Below are 19803 nucleotides of genomic sequence, written 5' to 3' on the forward strand. Positions count from 1 at the left end.
CACTGGATGGTCTGGTCCAGACTCGATTACAGTATTTACAGACCGCCGTCATATAGCTGGAATATTCCTGAATGCGGCGTCAAACAACAAACAAACAACAGTGTTTGACTTAGCACCAGCAGTAGCAATATCCACAGAAGTATCAATACACATTTCAAACATAGAAACTTTATTACAAAAATATATGCATATTTACGTCCACCAGGAAAATGACATATGAATCACTACATCATGAGAAGATCTAGGTCAACACTATACATGTACTGAAACTAAATAAACACATCCCTGTATTACATGCTAACACCGTGTTGATGTGGTAGTGAGTGAGTATGGTTTTACGCCGCTGTTAGCAATATTCCAGCAATATCACGACGGGAGACACCAGAAAGAGGCTTCACAACTTGTATCCGGGCGGTAGGTTAGCCTACTGGTTAAAGCGTTCGCTCGTCACGCCGAAGGACCGGGTTCAGTTCCCCACATGGGTACAATGCGTGAAGACCATGTCTGGTGATACCGCTGGACTATTGCTAAAAGTGGCGTTAAACCATACACACTTACGGGGAATCAAACCAAGACCTTCGGCGTGACGAGCGAACGCTTCCACCACTTCTCTACCCTATTGCCAAATACTTATACGTTATACAACAACACTGCTACAATATAAATAATATACACATTATCATGAAAGCAATATTATTTCACTCTCAAACCCTTATATACAAGCTATCACAGTTTTGCTTTGGGGTTATAGAACAACACATTATCTCTACGACACAAGCCAATCGAGACTAGATACATGTATATATGACAAAATTAATATTTCACTCTCAAAGTTCTATAATACAAACTATCACAGTTTTGCTTTGGGGTACAGGTGAACCTGTAAAATGCGAACGCTATGTACAAGACTACATACGCTAAAATGAGCCAATTCACTCTCAAACCTCAATAATACAAACAACCAGAGCAAACACTATATACATGAGCACATACGCTGGAAAGTAACACTCACTCTCATAATTATATCATTGCAAACTATCACAGTTTTTGCTTTGGGGCACGAATATATTAAATATAGATCGTTTTTCACTTTACATATTTACATAATCATTTAGACAAAATGCATAATGACCATTTGCATAAAAAGAACATTTGCATATATTCACAAACTTGAATATAAAACATAAATATATGCAATATAAATATTAAAAATAAAACATTTAAAAATATTCAATAAAACAAAATAAGTTCGAAAAGGTTTGATCAAAACGATCAAACTATCGATCTTGTGAAATGTTAGGCACTTCAAAAACATAGACATAGTCACGAAACGAACGTTGAACCATCGAAAGGAATCTGCTTTGTGACGAAAGACATGAAACAACGAATGGCAATGCTCTCTGATCGAAAATGTTCAATACAGGTAGTTAATTTTGATGTAGCGAACAACGTTCTTGCCTCCGTAGTAACATGGCGCCGAAACACTGAACGGGGAACATCAAAATGAAAACCCACAAAAAAACGAACTCGTACCTTTGTAGCAATACAAATCTGCAGCTAACCCATACTGAAATTGTCTCCCCTTGTTTTCCAATATGTTAACTCCTCTAAAATCAAGGAGTTTACCCTAGATCGTCTTTCCGTTTCTGCTTGGTTCGATCGAGATATTCTTGGTCCTTGATTAGTGCTGTTGTTGAAAAAGTATTTTTACACATCGACGCGTGACAGCTTGTCAGCTATTCCTTGTCATTAAATGTCAGAGGCATTTTGGAAACGCGTGTTTTAAACTAAGGAAGAGACCTACAAAGAGTAGATATCATGCCTGGTAGGGATAAGGTTTACTAAGCAAAGACCATTTTACTTGGTACCAAAACCATGTCCCAATATGTGGAATAGTTTACTCGTTCTGGAAGACAAGTGACTTCTGTCATATTATCACATCACAACCTACAATTTAAATGTGTAGATAATTGTAGACCGCACGCCCAGCCAACAAACCATACTTGTGTTTCCGGTGTTCCCTGACATTGCTATCCACTAGTAACTATTGTTCAAGAAAACTCATCAATATTGATATATAAACAAATGTTCTACCTATATGTTGTGATCATGTTCCCTGAAACACGAGTATTGGTTTGGCCCCTTTTCAAAGGGAGCAAGTGCTGTCTCTCATTCTCTTGGTGTAGAATGCTCCACTGGTTCTACGTCTAGTTCCCTAGCAGCCGTTGTTTGCTGAGTAGGTTGAGCTGAGGTTGTCTCTGATGGAGTCTCTGGCTGATCGGTGGATTGAGCTATTTCAGGTTGGGCCGGGGTGGTTTCAGCTTGGGTTGGGGTGGTTTCGGGTTGGGCCGGAGTGGTTTCAGGTTGGGCCGGGTCGGTTTCAGGTTCGACCGGGGTGGTTTCGGGTTGGGCTGGGGTGGTTTCAGGTTGGGTCGGGTCGGTTTCAGGTTCGACCGGGGTTGTTTCGGGTGGGACCGGGGTGGCGCCTGACTCATCCGGGGCGGTTTCGGGTGGAACTGGAGCTGCATCTACTTCAGCTGGGGTGCTTTCTTGCTCATTCCCTGACTGAACCTCCTCCGGGCCACCTTGGACTACATCCGCCGCCTGCACATCCGACAGCTCTTTCACCGTAGTTACCTCCCCTTCCGTTTCTTGACCTTGAACTCGTTCTCCAGCTACAGCTACCAAAAACTCGTCAACCTTCATCACTTCCACTTTCCCCTCCGGCTCCATCTTGCCGTCAGCACCATCCTGTGTGGGTTCCGGTTCATCAGTGCGGGGCGAGATGCCCGGGAGCTTGGTTGGAGAACTCGGCACGTCTTCAGACTCCTCTTCAATCACTGTCATGGGTGATGTCTTGGGATCAAGAGGAGGAAGACGACGTGGGTTTCCTTGCGCGTCTACTGGCCCCACTTCCTCGACACTAGGCGGCAGGGGCATGAAGGAGTCCTTCATTTCATCCGCAGGTGGAGTGACCGTCACGACAATACTGGCTTCCACATCGTCACTCGATGGCTCAACTCTCCCTTGACTACACTCGGGACAGCAACAGTCATAGCATTTCATTAGCATCGCCTTCGTCCACGACAGACATCCGCAGCATTGGAACAAGCTCCATCGCATACAGGAGTGAGTCTCGGTGCAGACGACGAAACATTTCCCGCCACAAATGGTCTTGTACAGCCTCATCCTTTTCTTCCCACAGAACAGGAACAGGAACAAGACAACCAGGAGTGTGATCATGATGATTGCGAAGGATACACCAACAGCAATGCCTGCAGTGTTACCGGTGAGAGGTTCAGCAACGGGGGTGGTGGTCGCAGCCGTTGTTGTCGAAGTCGTCGTGTCACTGGGAACTGAAAATAATAACCGTCGTCTAATATTGTCCTATTTGTAATGGTGAATAATCTGCCTCATTTTATACTTTTCGGAGCTCTTAGTGTTCCTGCATAAATCTCTGTTATAACAGATAACGTTAATCTAAAACATAATAATGTCATATAGTCCATATATACTGACGGAAATAAATAAGAGAACGGATATAAATGGATTTTGCGATTGGTATTATACTACAATGGAGGTTGTTTTAGCAATGCTGTGACACATAATATAAAAAAAATCACGACGTAATAAGCGCCCCGGGATCTCTCAAAATTAGAGATAGGGGCTCTTATCAGAATATTATTTTGGTGAAAAAAACAGAGCTGAAAGATAAATTTCGTGGTTTATGCATACAGCCTGAAATGTTTGTGTACGGCAGATATATTTTTCCAGAATTTAATTGCCCATAATTAAGAGTGCATATAACACTCGAGTGCGTATTATACGCGAATAAATGAGTCTTGTGTACATTGATCAATCGGAAGGGGTGCTAATTGGGACTGTTCACTAGCCAATATATTAGCAAATATCGCCGTGAGCGTTTATAACAATGGGGCGCTTATTACGTCGAATACGGTATATTACATATTGAAGATTTACATTGACCAGTCTAAAACATCAAACGTTCTACTCTATCAACACGTGTTCACGTTCTACACCAATAGAGTGAGTGAGTGTTTTTAAGTTAATTGTGGCAATATCCCAGCAATATCACGGTGGGGGACACCAGAAATGGGCTTCACACATTGTATATATGTGGGGAATCGAACCCGGACTCTCGGAGTGATGAAAAACGCTTTATTATGTAACATTTTTTTCTGGATCAATTCTTTTCAAAATCTTAAATCGGTGGTCGAAATAGACTTTAAAATAAATATGTTTTGTAGTGTGAAAACATGAACTGAAAGAAACATGCTACATAATACCTTTTGTTATCTTATTAATTTCGTTGTCCTTACCTGTACATACATATGCTCTCTGCCTCATGGCATTCATTCACCTGATGAAGGAGTAAGCATATACTCCGAAACGTTGTGTTCCTCATAATTCTCTTCCTTATGTGTATCACTTCTGAATGCCTTTCAAAGACCTGGTACTTATACAGAGTAACTTCCCTACCTACCACTGACCTTTTGATTTTTCGTCATTTCTGTATGTTTATATAAAGAAACATTTATGTTCTTCACATAAACAATGAATATATTAAGACCACGCTTACGTGCCAATGATAAACAGTTAATGTCAATAAATTACAGCAGCGTTACCATTGTGCGTTATGTTGCATTGCACACAATATTTCAGTCAAACATATGGAATTTTACCCCAAAACAACCTAGCTGAAATGCATTTAATATGCATGTTCATTAATAAGTATGCATGCAAAGACAAAACGTGTGCGAAAGAATAAATACGAAAGAGTGAAAAAAGTGTGCTGATTGGGCTAAAATGAAATGCAACAGTTATTCTTGTCGTCTTTTCCATTAACAAAGATACATTTCGCAAGAGGCAAACACTGACGTCACTTTTAATATTTTGGAGTCTAATAATAGAATTCCAATAACGATGACGTACATCTTGTCAGTAACATCGTCCGTCAAGTATGTTACCCATTTTGACGTCAGTGTATGTAAATAAAAGCGACAAAAACCATTTCCACAATCCCAAGGAGTCTCCATTGTACTCGTCCGACTATGTCATTAGCATGTGTTTAGGAGTCACTATAAAATAGTCATGGCAAAAGGTATTCGCAAAACGTTGATGATATCCTGCCCACCCGATGGCACCCATTGCAAACACATGCAAAGGTAAGTCAATTCTTCATCTTAACAAACATATGTTACAAAACAGGGAATTGCATCGGACATCATTTTGGTCACTGATGCGTCACATTTGGTCAAATTTGGAATAACCTCCACATCTTGTCTTTAGAGTACTATAAAGCAGAGAACATTTTAAACACAAACTGAACAAAAAACTAATGAATTGTTTCTTTCTCTTGATTAAAAGTGTTCTATTTTGTTACTTTTTCTTCTTCGATCGCGGAGTATTTTTCGATTTTTTGGAGCGTGATGTCTCATTTTTGGACTTCTTTGATCTCGATGTGTCTTTGTCAGTTTTGTCGTCACGGGGCGACGTATCAGTGTCCGTGTTGATCTTCGGCACTTTAGCGACGGTACTACTCGCAACATCAGTCTGAGTAGCCTCCCTTGGGCCTTCAGGATCAGCTGCAACGTCAGGTACAGCCAAGAGGTCATTTGAACCATCCTCAACTGTCAAGTCAGTATGGCCTTCCCCTGCCGCATCTGTTTCAGTTCCGGCATCCTTAGACGAAGTGACAGCCTCGTTTTCAGATACAGTTACGTCACGAGGGCTGGTCACGTCGTTTTCCACATCCATAATAGACACAGCGATGCGAGACTTGGGCCTTATGTCGGAATTGGGTTTAACAGTCTCCTCCTTTGGGTTAACTTTCTTTTTCTTCAGTTTGAAAAACACAACGAGGACCACCGCGCCAATGACCAACAGCAGGAGCAATGACACAGTCCCGGAGACGACGGAAGTGACGTCAGCACTTGCGACTGCTGCTGGTGTAGGGGTCGGGGTCGGCACTGTAAAGAGACACGTACACTTCAGTGCATTGTCTCTTGATTGTAGGGCGCGGTTACTCGTCTTACTAATTCCATAGGCAATAATGTACTGGGTAATGCCTAATCGAATATAAAGCGATGGTTTCCGACAACAAAATTTATTTTAATTTCTCAATCTTTTTCAAGCAATATTTAACACCTATTTTACGCGAAACTCGTACATGGGAAACGCAAGTTATGAATTGCAAAAATATCACACAAATGTCGCGGTCAGTTTTCTTGTTTAAAGCTTAACTAATGGCACTTATGAATTACAAGTTGGTCAGTGTTGACCAATAAGGCTTCAGCAATCCATCCATGCCGTAAAAGGCGACTAACGGGATCGATGCTCATGATGTCAATCACTGGATTGTCTGGTACAGACTCGATAATTTCACAGACCGCCGTCGTTTAGCTGGAAAATTTCTGAGTACGGCGTTAAACAACAAACAAACAATCCAATAAGGACATTAATCATCACAGAGGACTGACCAGTTTATCCATACACGTCAGCGGTCAGTCACGTCAATGATGCTGAGATGAAGAAGTCGACAATGGCGGCATTTAAAACATAACTATCACTAACATCTGAGGCCCCTCTGAACTGAGATTCTCGTGCTTCGACGGTGAAAGGGTGAATGGATACAGCAGAACTAGGGTGAAAAGGATGCTAGCATGCAGTATCGAATTAGAGTGCATAGATACAGTGAGAATATGTGCATTGTGAGAATGAGTGGTTATTGTTGAACGCCCATTTTTGCAATATAGCAGTCCATACGAGGGGCACTAAAATGGGTTGCCTCACTCAGTGTACCTATGCTGGGATATGAACCCGGGTCTCCGGCGTTTCGACGAACGCTTTGACCATTTGGCTACCTCGCTGATCTATGTGCATTGGTAACAGAAGGGGAGGATGCTTGACTAGAGCAGACAAGCGTTGTAGAGATTGACTTCACTTCACTTCAAGATACTAAAGAAAACGCAGCGACTTACCACAGGTCTCTGAAAGTTGGAAATCAAAGAATTAAATTTGACTGATAAATACACATAAATAAATGCTATTCATGATTAAAAAATAGCTATTTAACATCAATCATATTTGAATAGATCACGCTGTTATTGTGAAAAAATATTGGTCGGTTGATTTTAACACTGATTTGTCATACAAGCGTGTCAGTTTAATTTAGGAGGAAAGTTCAAGGGCACGCAAATCGTTTAACACTTTGGTGAAACCAACGAGGGTGGATATGCTGCTGACAAACCAAGGATTATATTTGGGACGAAACTGGGATTCGAACTTGCGACTAGCGGATCCGGGTTGCGGGGTGACATACAACGAACTAGGGTCTCTTAGACTTCAAACGCGTGGATAGATAGAGGAGTCTGAACTTACGGTTAGAAGTCAGCTGAAGTGTGGCTCCGGTAGCCACGTAGGTGGAGGTTTGGTTGCCCTGGCAGATTTGTGCGCTTTCGCTGACGTTGACAACACTTCCGATCTCTGAGACGGCCTGTGGACAGCAAGGGCACCAATGGTGAAACACAGATAGTCGATGATTACAGCTCGACACTAGTAGGACAACAAAGTAAAACTGTTCAACGTTGGCTTCATGACACGTCGTCACTCTAACAGAATCCGGTAGTTACTTCTTCCATAGTTAGTTACTTCTTCGGGACAAAACTATAGGTGTTGGTTCATCAGTGCGAAATTCCTCGTCTTATTCGTGACCACTCGTTTCATTCCGGGACAAGCCGGTAACGGAAAGGGACGAGTGATGACGACTGAATCAGGCTTAGGACCTGGCCACAGATGAACAAAGTATAATACGTTCTTACAGCGTTACGACTGTTATACAACAGGTGTCGGTCTAACGCCAAGGCGGGTGGAAAGTGTTCGTGGTTCACAGACAAACAAACGGCGAGGTATAAGCGAATTTTTGACCAACTGACAATGTCATTGTCTTCTTGTGAAGTTTTTTGAAATTTTGGTTTGAAAAAACTCAGACATGTTCAAATGGCAACTAATTGTTTTCTTCTTACACTTGCAAGTTTTGGACATCTGACATGTAAAAATAAATTCACGTGGCTCAGATGAGTGACTGAAATCTAACAATGAGTCTTTGTCTATATCTCCAGGGAAATCAGCCTCGAACAAAGACTAGTCTCTGAAATTAAAATGTTTTACAGAATAGAAACAAATTATCGTAATAAAATATAATAAAAAGTAGCACAAAGACTCTTCATTTTCAGAACTGAAACTGTAGTAGTCTAGACTTTCCAAGTATACTGATGGAAATAAATCAGGGAACACTCAGTTTAGAAGACAGGAAAATGATATGCTATCATGGGTTCCAAGCCTGGTCTACCAATTACGGCGTGGAAACAATGCACACAAACTTTAGACGTGCATGGGCTGTGTTTTATATATTTGTTTCAGGGTTTGTATGCAAGACTATCCTTAATTTTACAGCATGGTTGTCATACTCCAAAGCATGCAAGTGATGAATCGAACGAAATGTTTTTTCAATGTACATGATCACATCGCTATATAAGTGTAATAGTCTTGGACGCGACGTTAAAACCCATTTCACCTCACCTCACCAGATATGAACACAACCCTTCTGAGATTACCAAAGTCGTAGGTCAATGGGACATTTCACGCCTGTTGTTTACTGTTCTAGTAAACTGCCGGGCAAAAGAAAATACACCCCAAAGTTTAATGGTGGCTCTGATGTTACAAACAAAAAAATGTTTATTCGATGGTGATGTATGTATTTGAGACGGGTATCAGAGTTGTGTTGGGACCATACGTTTGTAGTGTTTCGGGGACTGCTTTCAGACAAGTAAAAATTTGATAAAGTTTGTAATTTGTTGATTAAACCCAATTTTTAAGTGTATACGTTCTTTTGCTCGGCTGTGTATATAGTGAAGTATATTGAACATATAAACATACCAGACACGTATATCTGTACGTTGAGCTCTCGTCAGTGGTGGTGTCGTTGTTGTAGACGATGACGTATGTCGTGGACGTGGACGTGTCGGTCTGGTTGTACACACAGTTGACCACGCCCCCACCTGAAATGCCATCACCTCGCTTTCTTAGGATCAAGAATGAACGGGAGACAAGACTATCACTGCTATAACAAACTTGCACACCCTTCTACCCAGGGTTCCTTGCGGTCAACGTGCTACCCCACACTCCTACCCAGAGCTCATATCAATCCATCACGATTCGTCACATCTTACTCGGTCCATTCAATAAATTACACATCTTTTTTATAAAAAAATGCACGACTTTTGCATAAATAGATACTTAGCAAAACATTCCAAGATGCCAGCAGACATTACGAATGCGAGATCTACTTCCCGTAATATCTCTGACCCTGAGACAACACGTACTGGACAATGCGAGATCTACTTCCCGTAATATCTCTGACCCTGAGACTACACGTACTGGACAATGGGAGATCTACTTCCCGTAATATCTCTGACCCTGAGACTACACGTACTGGAGAATGCGAGATCTACTTCCCGTAATATCTCTGACCCTGAGACTACACGTACTGGACAATGGGAGATCTACTTCCCGTAATATCTCTGACCCTGAGACAACACGTACTGGAGAATGCGACCTTCTGACTGCAGATGGAGAGGTTGAAGGTCATGGTTGTGAGGTCGGTACAGACGTCGAGGTTGGAGCCGCTAGAGCACAAGTCTCCGCTTCCGGCGTCGTATGTGTAGGCGAACGTCCCCAGTAAAGCGTCTGGGCACTGGCTGTAGGCACTGCTGGCTGAACCTGGCGATGTACCGCGATGGTTTACTTGAACGTCACAGACTACATCTACATCTTAATACAGTCATGGTGGTCACGAAGTTGAGCCCATATTCATCAGAAAAGTACCTGGGCGATCTTAGCGGTACGTATGGAATCCTGGAAGGGACATTGTCGCCACGACGCAACAACGCGTCATTTTTCAAGGTCAAAATATGTCGCATTGTCGCATAGTAGCCCAATTAAAAATGTGTGAGAAAGGCATTATAATTTGCGACAACGCGACAGTGCGACATATTGATCATGTCGCGCTGTCGGATTGTCGCGCTTTAGTTACATTCTGACACTTTTTGCTTGTTTTTTTTTTAGTTCCATAGTTACGACTGTCGTAGGTCTCCGTTTAAGGTTTAAGGTGGTCTTTGACACCAGGCATAAAGAGTGAGTGAGTGAGCTGGATCAGTTTAACGCCGGTTTAAACAGTATTCCAGTTATATCACGGCGTGTCAGCTAAATGTGGAGGAGAGCTCGAACAGATGCAAGTCTCAGACGTTAACCACTTTGGTGAAACCCACGTGCACGAAGAAGAAAATACACCCCAAAGTTTAATGGTGGCTCTGATGTTACAAAAAAAAAAATGTTTATTCGATGGTGATGTGCACGTGCACGGTATGGTGCTGACAAACCTAGAAACATAATCGGGGCTAACCGGAATTCGAACCCATAATCATAGATTTCTGGCGTGCCCAAGGGACGCAACTCTGCACAGGGAATTGCGGCGCCTAATTCTTTTACTGGGACAAACATTTAAGGAGTGTTATGTCTTCAGGTTTGATGTTATTTTTTCAAAACGAATGATTTTTCCCCCTGGTCATCGCATGGCATCTATTTGCAGACATGGCTGGAAAGGTGTTAAAATGTAAAACCATACTCACACATTCACAACGGTGTGGTAATCATATCTTGTAATATTCTAAATATATTTAAGTAAATCAGAACTTTTCTGTCTAAAATTGATATCAATCTCACCATCTTTGATGAGGATGTCTTCGCTGCCGATGGCGTATGGGGTTGTCACGTCACAAAGGGAGCTGGCGGCAAGCGTTGTCCCGGTGGGGAAGACCTTTATGCGCCAGTTGCTCGCATCATTCAGTGTCGCTGAATAAACGGAAGCAGTAAACATACGTTTATTGTTTCATCATTCAATAAAGCCGGGTTTTCTATTCCACTTTTCTATTCCCAAAATACTACCAAAGTACAGCGATAAACCACCTGTGAAGATGCGGGTTAGAACAAGTCCCCAACAAAGACCAAAGAAACAGAAAAGCAGTTAATCTGTGTACAAATGTTAACAAATGTTGTATTTTGGGGGTTTGGGTTTGTTTTTTCCTTGGCTGTGATAGTGTTCTGAAAGTATTAGCATTTCATGACAGTTAAGACTAAATCTTCAAGAATTAATCCCCCATGAAGATCCGGGGTAGAATTGGTCTTCAGCAACCCATGCTTGTCGTAGAGGCGACTAACGTGATCGGGTGGTCAGGCTCGCTGACTTGATTGATGCATGTCATCGTATCCCATTTGCGTAGATCGATTCATGATGTCAATCACTGGATTGTCTGGTTCAGACTCGATTATTTACAGACAGCCGCCATATAGCTGGAATACTGATGTGTGCGGCGTTAAACAACAAACAAACAAACAAAGCTCCAAGTACTGACTCGTTGCATGCTGGAGTTTGTACTTGACACTGGTGGTGAGCATGGTGATATTGTTGAAGCAGGTGACGACGTCGAGCTGGTTATTGAGGACCGTCACTGTCGTTGTTGACCTGGAGTAACAGAATAGAGCTTATCATAAGTGACAGTCGTAGATCCTATTACTAACCACAAACATGTCGTCGTTGATCTTATTATTTACTCCAGAAATGATAGTTATAGATCTTAGTATTTACTACAGAAGAGATAGCCATAGATCTTGACATGTTATTTACTACAGAATTGAAAGCCATAGATCTTATTATTTACTACAGAAGTGATAGCCATAGATCTTATTATTTACTACAGAATTGATAGTCATAGATCTTATTATTTACTACAGAATTGATAGTCATAGATCTTATTATTTACTACAGAATTGATAGTCATAGATCGTATTATTTACTACAGAAGTGATAGCCATAGATCTTATTATTTACTACAGAATTGATAGTCATAGATCTTATTATTTACTACAGAATTGATAGTCATAGATCTTATTATTTACTACAGAATTGATAGTCATAGATCTTATTATTTACTACAGAATTGATAGTCATAGATCGTATTATTTACTACAGAATTGATAGCCATAGATCTTATTATTTACTACAGAAGTGATAGCCATAGATCTTAGTATTTACTACAGAATTGAAAAACAAGGGCTGGTCGGTTCTGTATACTGTGTTTAAGTAGGATATCCATGTTAAACTGTGGAAAGGCAATAATAGTATAGTGCAATAACACTGAACGCATCTCCCCGAGGCAAGAGAGTTAACTGACTTTAAAAGTCCAGTTTCCACCCTTGCCGAACTAGGCTTGAATTCCTGGGCTCGATCGTAGCGCCACCAGTGGCTATTATGAGTTATGTCCCTTCTATGCCTCTCCTATGGACCAATCAGATTCCACCTCTCGTATCACCTGCATTCACACTCCGGCGCAGTGGTGACATAGCATAACACAACTGCCACATACTAATTTGCATATCACGTGACCGGACTTTTCTCTTGTTTGTAAACAAACGCGCTTTTGTTTCAGAAATCGGACTAATGCACGTATTTAGAGGCGCTTTGCATATTGTATTGCATAATTATATGGATAATTATGCTGCTACAACTGCGACAGTGAGTTGTAGACAAGACATATTTACACATCAAAGTGACCGTATCGCTAGCTCTCCGTAGGGCTTCGATGACAGCACGTGGAGCCGTACAACCAACGTAAACATAGGATAACTACACATGGGCGGATACAGCTTTTTAGAAAAGGGGGGGGGGGGGGGGGGTTGTGTGCACAAATAAGATCTATTTATTGTCTTTCGTGGTAATTTATACAGAAATAAAGATTTTTTTCGAAATAAAAAGGGGGGGCTGCGCACCCCCGGACCCCCCTCTGTATCCGCCCATGCTACGCAAATGAAAATAGTATTTCACGATTTAGGATATTTTCCCAATGAAAGTTAACCATATGACATATGTTTATATAAATTTGTAGACTTGTTAAAAATACCCAGATGATCTATTTGTGATAGAACGGGTCTTACATCGCCAAGTGCATCAAATCCCGTGAGCACCTTGATTAAAAACATGAAAAGATTTGGAAAAAATCTGTTGACAACGAGTTGGCGGTGCACATGCTTTGCAGATCCTGCAATCGACCGAAATCTGATTGACAGTTTACGAACCGGATTTCGATTTCGTTGCGCGATTGTGTTTGGACTATGCAAAGACTCGTTAGTCCAGCCAAAATGTAACTCCATAATACCAGCCTTGTTCGGCAAGGGTGAAAACTGGATTTTTATAGTCAGTAACCTCACTTGCCTCGGGAAGATGTACTGAACGCGACGTGAAGCCCATTTCACCTCACCTCGACGTCTCCGACCCGACAGAATGGCCACAGAATTCGCAAGAATTTGCAAAGTGAAGCCATCTTGATTTCGACTTTAAACCCCATTTCACCTATCATATAGATGAGGTTCGCTCTAAGTTAGTGATAAGCACGATGGAAACGATGACGTCACATCAGAAACGAAGTTTTGGTGGTGAAAGACTCATGAGTATGATAGTAAGTTAGATTGGAGATATGATACGCTGAATAATCGATGATGTTCATGCTATCGACCAGTGGTTTGCCTGACCTATATTCGACTGTTTACAGTTATACACATATCCACGCGATGGATAATTCCCCATTACCTGAGTAGATACTGTGTGCCATCTAGCGTGTCACAGTCGAAGACGAGGTTGCCGAAGGTGTAGACTGACGGGATCGTCACCTGGGATGTCGTAAATGTGATCGTGCCCATCGTCGAGGTGACCCACGACCCTGTGAGGTCAGACGGGAACGTGCAAGCGCCATCTGGAAAGTACGGTTTAAATAAAGCATTGCATATAATTTAATGAATTTAATGGAAATATTTTGCAGAATTTGTAAGAATTTAAATACAAATTCGTTGAAGTACATCACTGCACAATTATTTAAATTTGTTAATTCCAAGGACCACATTTCGTACTGCAGGTTTTGTTTGTTTGTTGTTTAAAGCCGCACTCAGCAATATTCCAGCTATATGACGGCGGTCTGTAATTAATCGAGTCTGGACCAGACAATCCAGTGATTGACATCATGAGCATCGATCCACACAATAGGGATCGATGACATGCATCAACCAAGTCAGCGAGCCTGACCACACGATCCCGTTAGTCGCCCCTTACGACAAGCATAGTCGCCTTTAACGGCAAGCATGGGTTGCTGAAGACCTATTCTACCCCGGATCTTCACGGGTCCGTGCTGCAAGTGGATACTAGTACATATCGCGGAATTATGTGGATGTGTGTCCAAATATATACAACAAACCCTCGTTAACTGAAACTTCGTGAACTCGACACATCATTTAAGGCGATGTAACTCTGTGACTGCTGAATATCTATCGAAACATTAACATTCCCGTTCTATCGAACTGCTGATTAATCGATATAGTTTCATAGGACTTGGTCAGCACTGCACATGAAACGGCGCACGAGTATGGAATGGTTGCTATAGATGTTGTTATATCAATGTCAAAACACTTGTGCAATGAATTGTGGAACAGTCATTGAATCTGTACTATTTCCGAGATAGCGTATTATTAAACTCACTTTGTTCCATTGACATTTATATAAATGGTTTATGGTTGATGCAGTTCAAGGTGGACAAGCGTAACTGCGATATATAATGTTATATTATCGCAACTTCATGCGAACGTGAACGAAATGTCGGTACGGTTCACATACGCCTATTTTCAGTTGGGATTCTGGATTAGAAATGACCCCAGCAACCTAAAAGTATTCTTATAATGGATCGGGTGGTCAGGCTCGCTGACTTAGTTGCATGTCATCGTATCCCGACAGCGTGGGACGTTGCTCATAGTATCAATCACAGGATTGTCTGGTCCAGACTCGATTATTTACTGACCGTCGTCATATAGCTGGAATATTGCTAACTGCGGCGTTAAACAACACACACACATACACACACACACACACACATATATATATATACAAGACCTGCGTTAATCATGTGGCCAGAGGACCTGTTCAACAAAGACGTCTCAATGTTGTTACGGTCGTAACAGCCACACCTTTTCAAGAGTCATAGCTCTAGTTACTTGAGGAACTGAAACTCGGCTTCAGGAATGACCCCCAAAATTAATATCGCTGAATCCTAATATTTATCTTACACACTATAATAATATAGATGTAAACGTTATACTGAGACGTTAGAAATGTATTCTTTAATATACGACCAAGTATCCATGTTATCACAACCTAAAACCCGATGTACCATCCCCATTTAAAAAAAATAATAAATTAATAAACAAATTACGTACCAGCATTTTTACAAAACACTAGAAGACACACAGTAATCAGTGATTTCATCATGGTTTGCGAAATGGGAGTCTTCTGTGTGCCGTAGTTATCCCTGTGTCATGATAGTCCGAGCGCCCTCACTGTACTCAGACTGTGTTAGGATCTAACGAAGCCCTGTTACCACGGGTTTTGTACGACATCAGTAATCACCAATCATATGCAGTAAACAGTATTAGACCGTCTCAACAATGGGAGCAATCACTGAATCGGAGTCCTGGTGACGTGGCATGGCTAGAGTAGGGGGGACGAGGTTGGGATTATCCCCGCGATAATCTGTGGCTACTGTTGGGTGTGAGAGGGATATATAATTAGTGCTTTGTGTCCGTGATTTATGCTCCCAAGGAAGTGGTTTTGGAAATTATATTTCCTTACGTCATTTGTTTGGCTTAATTTGTTCGTTGAAAACCATGGTTCGCTTGGTGTCTTATCGGATTAGTATGTTGTCATGCCATGTTTTCATATTGTATTTTACATTATTTTTCATCAGCATAAAAAATAAATATTACATTTTTTTTTAAAATAATTATTATTATTGTTGTTGTTGTTGTTTTTGTTCTCCCAGGAAGTGCTGCCTAGTCAAACCCACCCAGAACTTTCAAAGAATGTGAAGACTCCCCTGCACTGCAACCGTCTGCATTACACAGAATGTCAGAAGGGTTGTGTTCCTGGTAGCAAACCCGGGTACTCTCCCAATGTCAGGCAACAGATTGGGAGGTACCAAACCCGAACCACTGAGAACAATGGGGAGTCGAACAACTTGGTACTTGGAATGCAAGCGTGGCATTTCGAAAGCGAGTACCACATATTTGCCATGTTTTCCTAAATCTTGTCAATTACATTAGTTTCAAAAGGGACAAAAAATTCAGTGCTATAAATGATTTCATTGGACTTCAGGTTTGTTGGCCTGGATATGTCTGAGGCTGTAAACGGGTCTATTCCAAAGAATTGTATATTTATCATTTGCCATGACGCCTCTTCATATTTCGGGTCGTACCATTGATGGACCTCTATATCCAAACCACAAGCATGGCGTACACGGTAATAAAATGATCGAGCCACCCAATCATGTCGCTTAAGATGCTGTGTCTGTGCCAAAGCTGGGCATCTAGTGACAGTGTGTTGGACAGCCTCATTATATTAATTGCATAATCTACATTTCATATTTACATTTTGATGCAAAATCACGGTTTCGAGTGGGAAGTGACTGGTCCTGAGCAGCAAACAGAGAGTCTTCTGTTTCACTTTTCTGGCCAGCCGACTTCACCCAAGCGATTCTACGGGGTTGCTGATCTTCTCAACACATTATACATAAACTCGATGCAGTGTTCGTTCAAAAGACTGGGCTTATTTGAAATGTCACTTCGCTTGTTTGACACTCACATCTGAACATCCACGTGAGCGTGCGTGCGTGAGTGTGTTTGTGTACTATGAGGGACATCCTTGCGTTTTCGCATTCTCTACTTTTTTTAAATTTTAGCTGATTTCCAAAAGTCGAGATTGCGAGAACGTGAGAATGTCCCTTACAGTATTCCATAACCAGATGGTTACACTTGTATTCTTTCTTCCATATCCAGACTGTTTTTTTGTTTTTTCTCAATACCTATTTTAAACTGTATAATCGGGGTTGCTTAATCCGATGGATTGAATATAAAGTACCATAACTCCATATACCGAACATATGCTAGTAAACTAAATTTAAGGGACACTCAGCTATTTCCTATTACTTTAGGTAATCTGCCAATTCTTTAAACATATAGTGTTTACTTGTGGAACGTTGTTTGTATTACCGGTTGTGCCCAAAGATTTATGTTTTTTATACCATGTAGAGGTTGACACCGTAGTGTTGTTTAACCTAGCAATATATCTGCTGTATGACGACAGCCTGTAGACAATCGAGTCTGGACCAGGCAATCTAGTGATTGGTATTATGATCAACCTCCAACGCGGAATTTTGATTGGACTATACATAGACCCGTTACTCCAGCCAAACTTTAGCTCCATAATTCAAGCCTAGTTCGGCAAGGGTGGAAACTGAACTTTTAAAGTCAGTTAGCTCACTTGACTCGGGAAGATGAAATGAGCTGTGGACAAGTTGGATGCGCAAAATGGTAAAAAATCTGTTGAAATCCTCATGAGGAACATCTTCCCGAGGCAAGAGAGTTAACTGACTTTAAAAGTCCAGTTTCCACCCTTGCCGAACTAGGCTGGAATTATTGGGCTCGATTGTAGCGCCACCAGTGGCAGTTATGTCCCTTCTAAGCCCCTCCTATGGACCAATCAGATTCCACCTCTCGTATCACTTGCGTTCGCTTCACACAAAATGGTGGCGCCTGGTCAGAACGATCTGATCGATAATCAAGATCTATATTGTGATAAAACGGGTCTTACATGCGAAATGCATCAAATCACGAGAGCACCTTGATTAATGCATTGCAAATCCAGCAATCGATCGAAATCTGCACGACAGTTTACGAACCGGATTTCAACTTCGGTGCGCGATTTTAATTGGACTATGCATAGACTCGTTAGTCCAGCCAAAATGTAACTCCATAATACTAGCCTAGTTCGGCAAGGGTGGAAACTGGACTTTTATAGTCAGTTAACTCACTTGCCTCGTGAAGATGCACGAGGAACGGGTGGGTGATTGAGTGAATTGGATCAGTTTAACGCCGCTTCGAACAGTATTATCTATACTGTATATCACAGTATCTAGTTATATCACGGCGTGTCCGCTTAATGTGGGAGGCAAGCCCAAAGTGATTTAGTTCCCAGACGTTTACCACTTTGGTGAAACCCACGAGCACGGCTATAGTGATGACAAACCTGGAAACATAATCGGGGCGAACCGGGATTCGAACCCACAATCATAGGTTTCTGACGTAACCAAGGGACGTAACTTGGCCAAGCGAAAAACGGCGCCACGACTGGGCAACCCCACAAGGAACGAGACCCAGAAGAAAATATCAAGAAGCGCTGCAGCAACAGGTGGTATCCAGACCGTCTATCTGTTACCAATGGCAGGTATGTACAGTATCAGGTGTGTTTGTTGATCCCGTGATGAAGATGGTAATAATGTCCCGCTCAATTAACCTGCCTGCCACCAAGAGAGTCAGTACGCGCCAATTTTATATATAGACTCTCCGACCACACACTAACAGTTCCACGCGGAGATGAACACTTTCTGATCCTCTTGATAATTTGTCTTCGTTATTACGAAAAAATAATCCTATCAAGGAGAAATAAATAACTCTCGAATTCTCCGACCCGACGGGACGACCACTGGGAACAGGCAGAAACATGTGGGGATATGTCATATACGTGTATTTATTACCATATAATTAGAAAAAAGGCTATTACTTTGAAACCATACTGTTCTCTAACATCAAACAGACCACATATAATACATGTAGCCAACGAACAGCCCACGTCACTGACGAAATAGCAGCTCGCTTTGAATGTACCGTATTTCCTCTTATAAAGGTCAATTACCTAATAGGCGCGGCCTCAGATCAACGCGAGGCAGCGTACAACACAATAGGCCTCGGGTGTGTTAGATATGAATTACTTCTCCTCGAATAAATAAAAGCTTAGACACGAAGAGACCCGTTTTAGCACTTCCGGTTTTTAACATCACCTTGGGGGTTACGGCCGTACTGTAATTTGGCCTACAGTAGGCTTCCATGTGAATAGACATGTCAGTTTACGTTCGCTCTCTATCTTGAAATAGATTTTGCATCACGTACATTAATTTCAATTGTTTGGCAAAGTATTAGTAACTGTAGTTCATGCAACTGTAGTTCAATAACCACCAAGCCTGGAGGAGTGTTCAAAGAAAATAAGCCGATGCACTTATTACAGGAAATACGGTACTCATGTGTAACGATGTCACGTTGTTGGCCTGTACCAAATAACTCGCCGTATGAACGCAAGGATTCTAATATATTGCGGGAGCCAAACGCCAAATGTGTGTGCATGTTTTACAGAAATGACAAAAATAATTTTCTGGAAAGCAAATCCCAGCTGAGTGTAATTGTCCATGTGGGCGAGCAACAACCGCTTTAACTCACACTGCATCTGTTATTTTTCAACTATAGGATACGGGCAGGGGAGATAACCTGAGACTCGATGTTCTGCAGCCTGGTTCCCTGTGTAGGTTGCGCTTACGCATTGAAGCAACTCGAAATATCTTCCACATCATCCAAGTGTCTGGTCTCATTCACACCACTGGGTACATCAATTTGAATTGCAGTGCATGTGCTTGACCAAGAAAAGGGACGCTTAGCTCTCTTCCCGTAAGGAACCGACACTGATTTTGGGTGGAAGATTAACCCAGTTGTACACGCCTGGGAGAATGTGAAACACCGCTTACA

The 19803-nt window shown here is 41.7% G+C and overlaps 1 protein-coding gene across 1 annotated transcript; it reads right to left on the reverse strand.

Annotated features, from left to right (window-relative positions):
- Positions 1–2169: 2169 nt before the first annotated feature.
- On the reverse strand, positions 2170–15445 carry LOC139449405 (chondroitin proteoglycan 1-like). Its single transcript, XM_071230775.1, has 9 exons — positions 15394–15445; positions 13724–13886; positions 11493–11602; positions 10804–10932; positions 9625–9801; positions 8959–9080; positions 7402–7516; positions 7002–7010; positions 2170–3356 (listed from the first exon to the last, which is right to left on the reverse strand). Exons 1-9 carry the CDS (start codon positions 15443–15445, stop codon positions 2170–2172), a joined length of 2064 nt encoding a protein of 687 aa, XP_071086876.1.
- Between the last annotated feature and the right edge of the window lie 4358 nt (positions 15446–19803).

Source organism: Haliotis cracherodii, unplaced genomic scaffold, assembly GCF_022045235.1.
Source record: "Haliotis cracherodii isolate W230 unplaced genomic scaffold, xgHalCrac1.p SCAF_8, whole genome shotgun sequence".
Lineage (NCBI taxonomy): Eukaryota > Metazoa > Mollusca > Gastropoda > Lepetellida > Haliotidae > Haliotis > Haliotis cracherodii.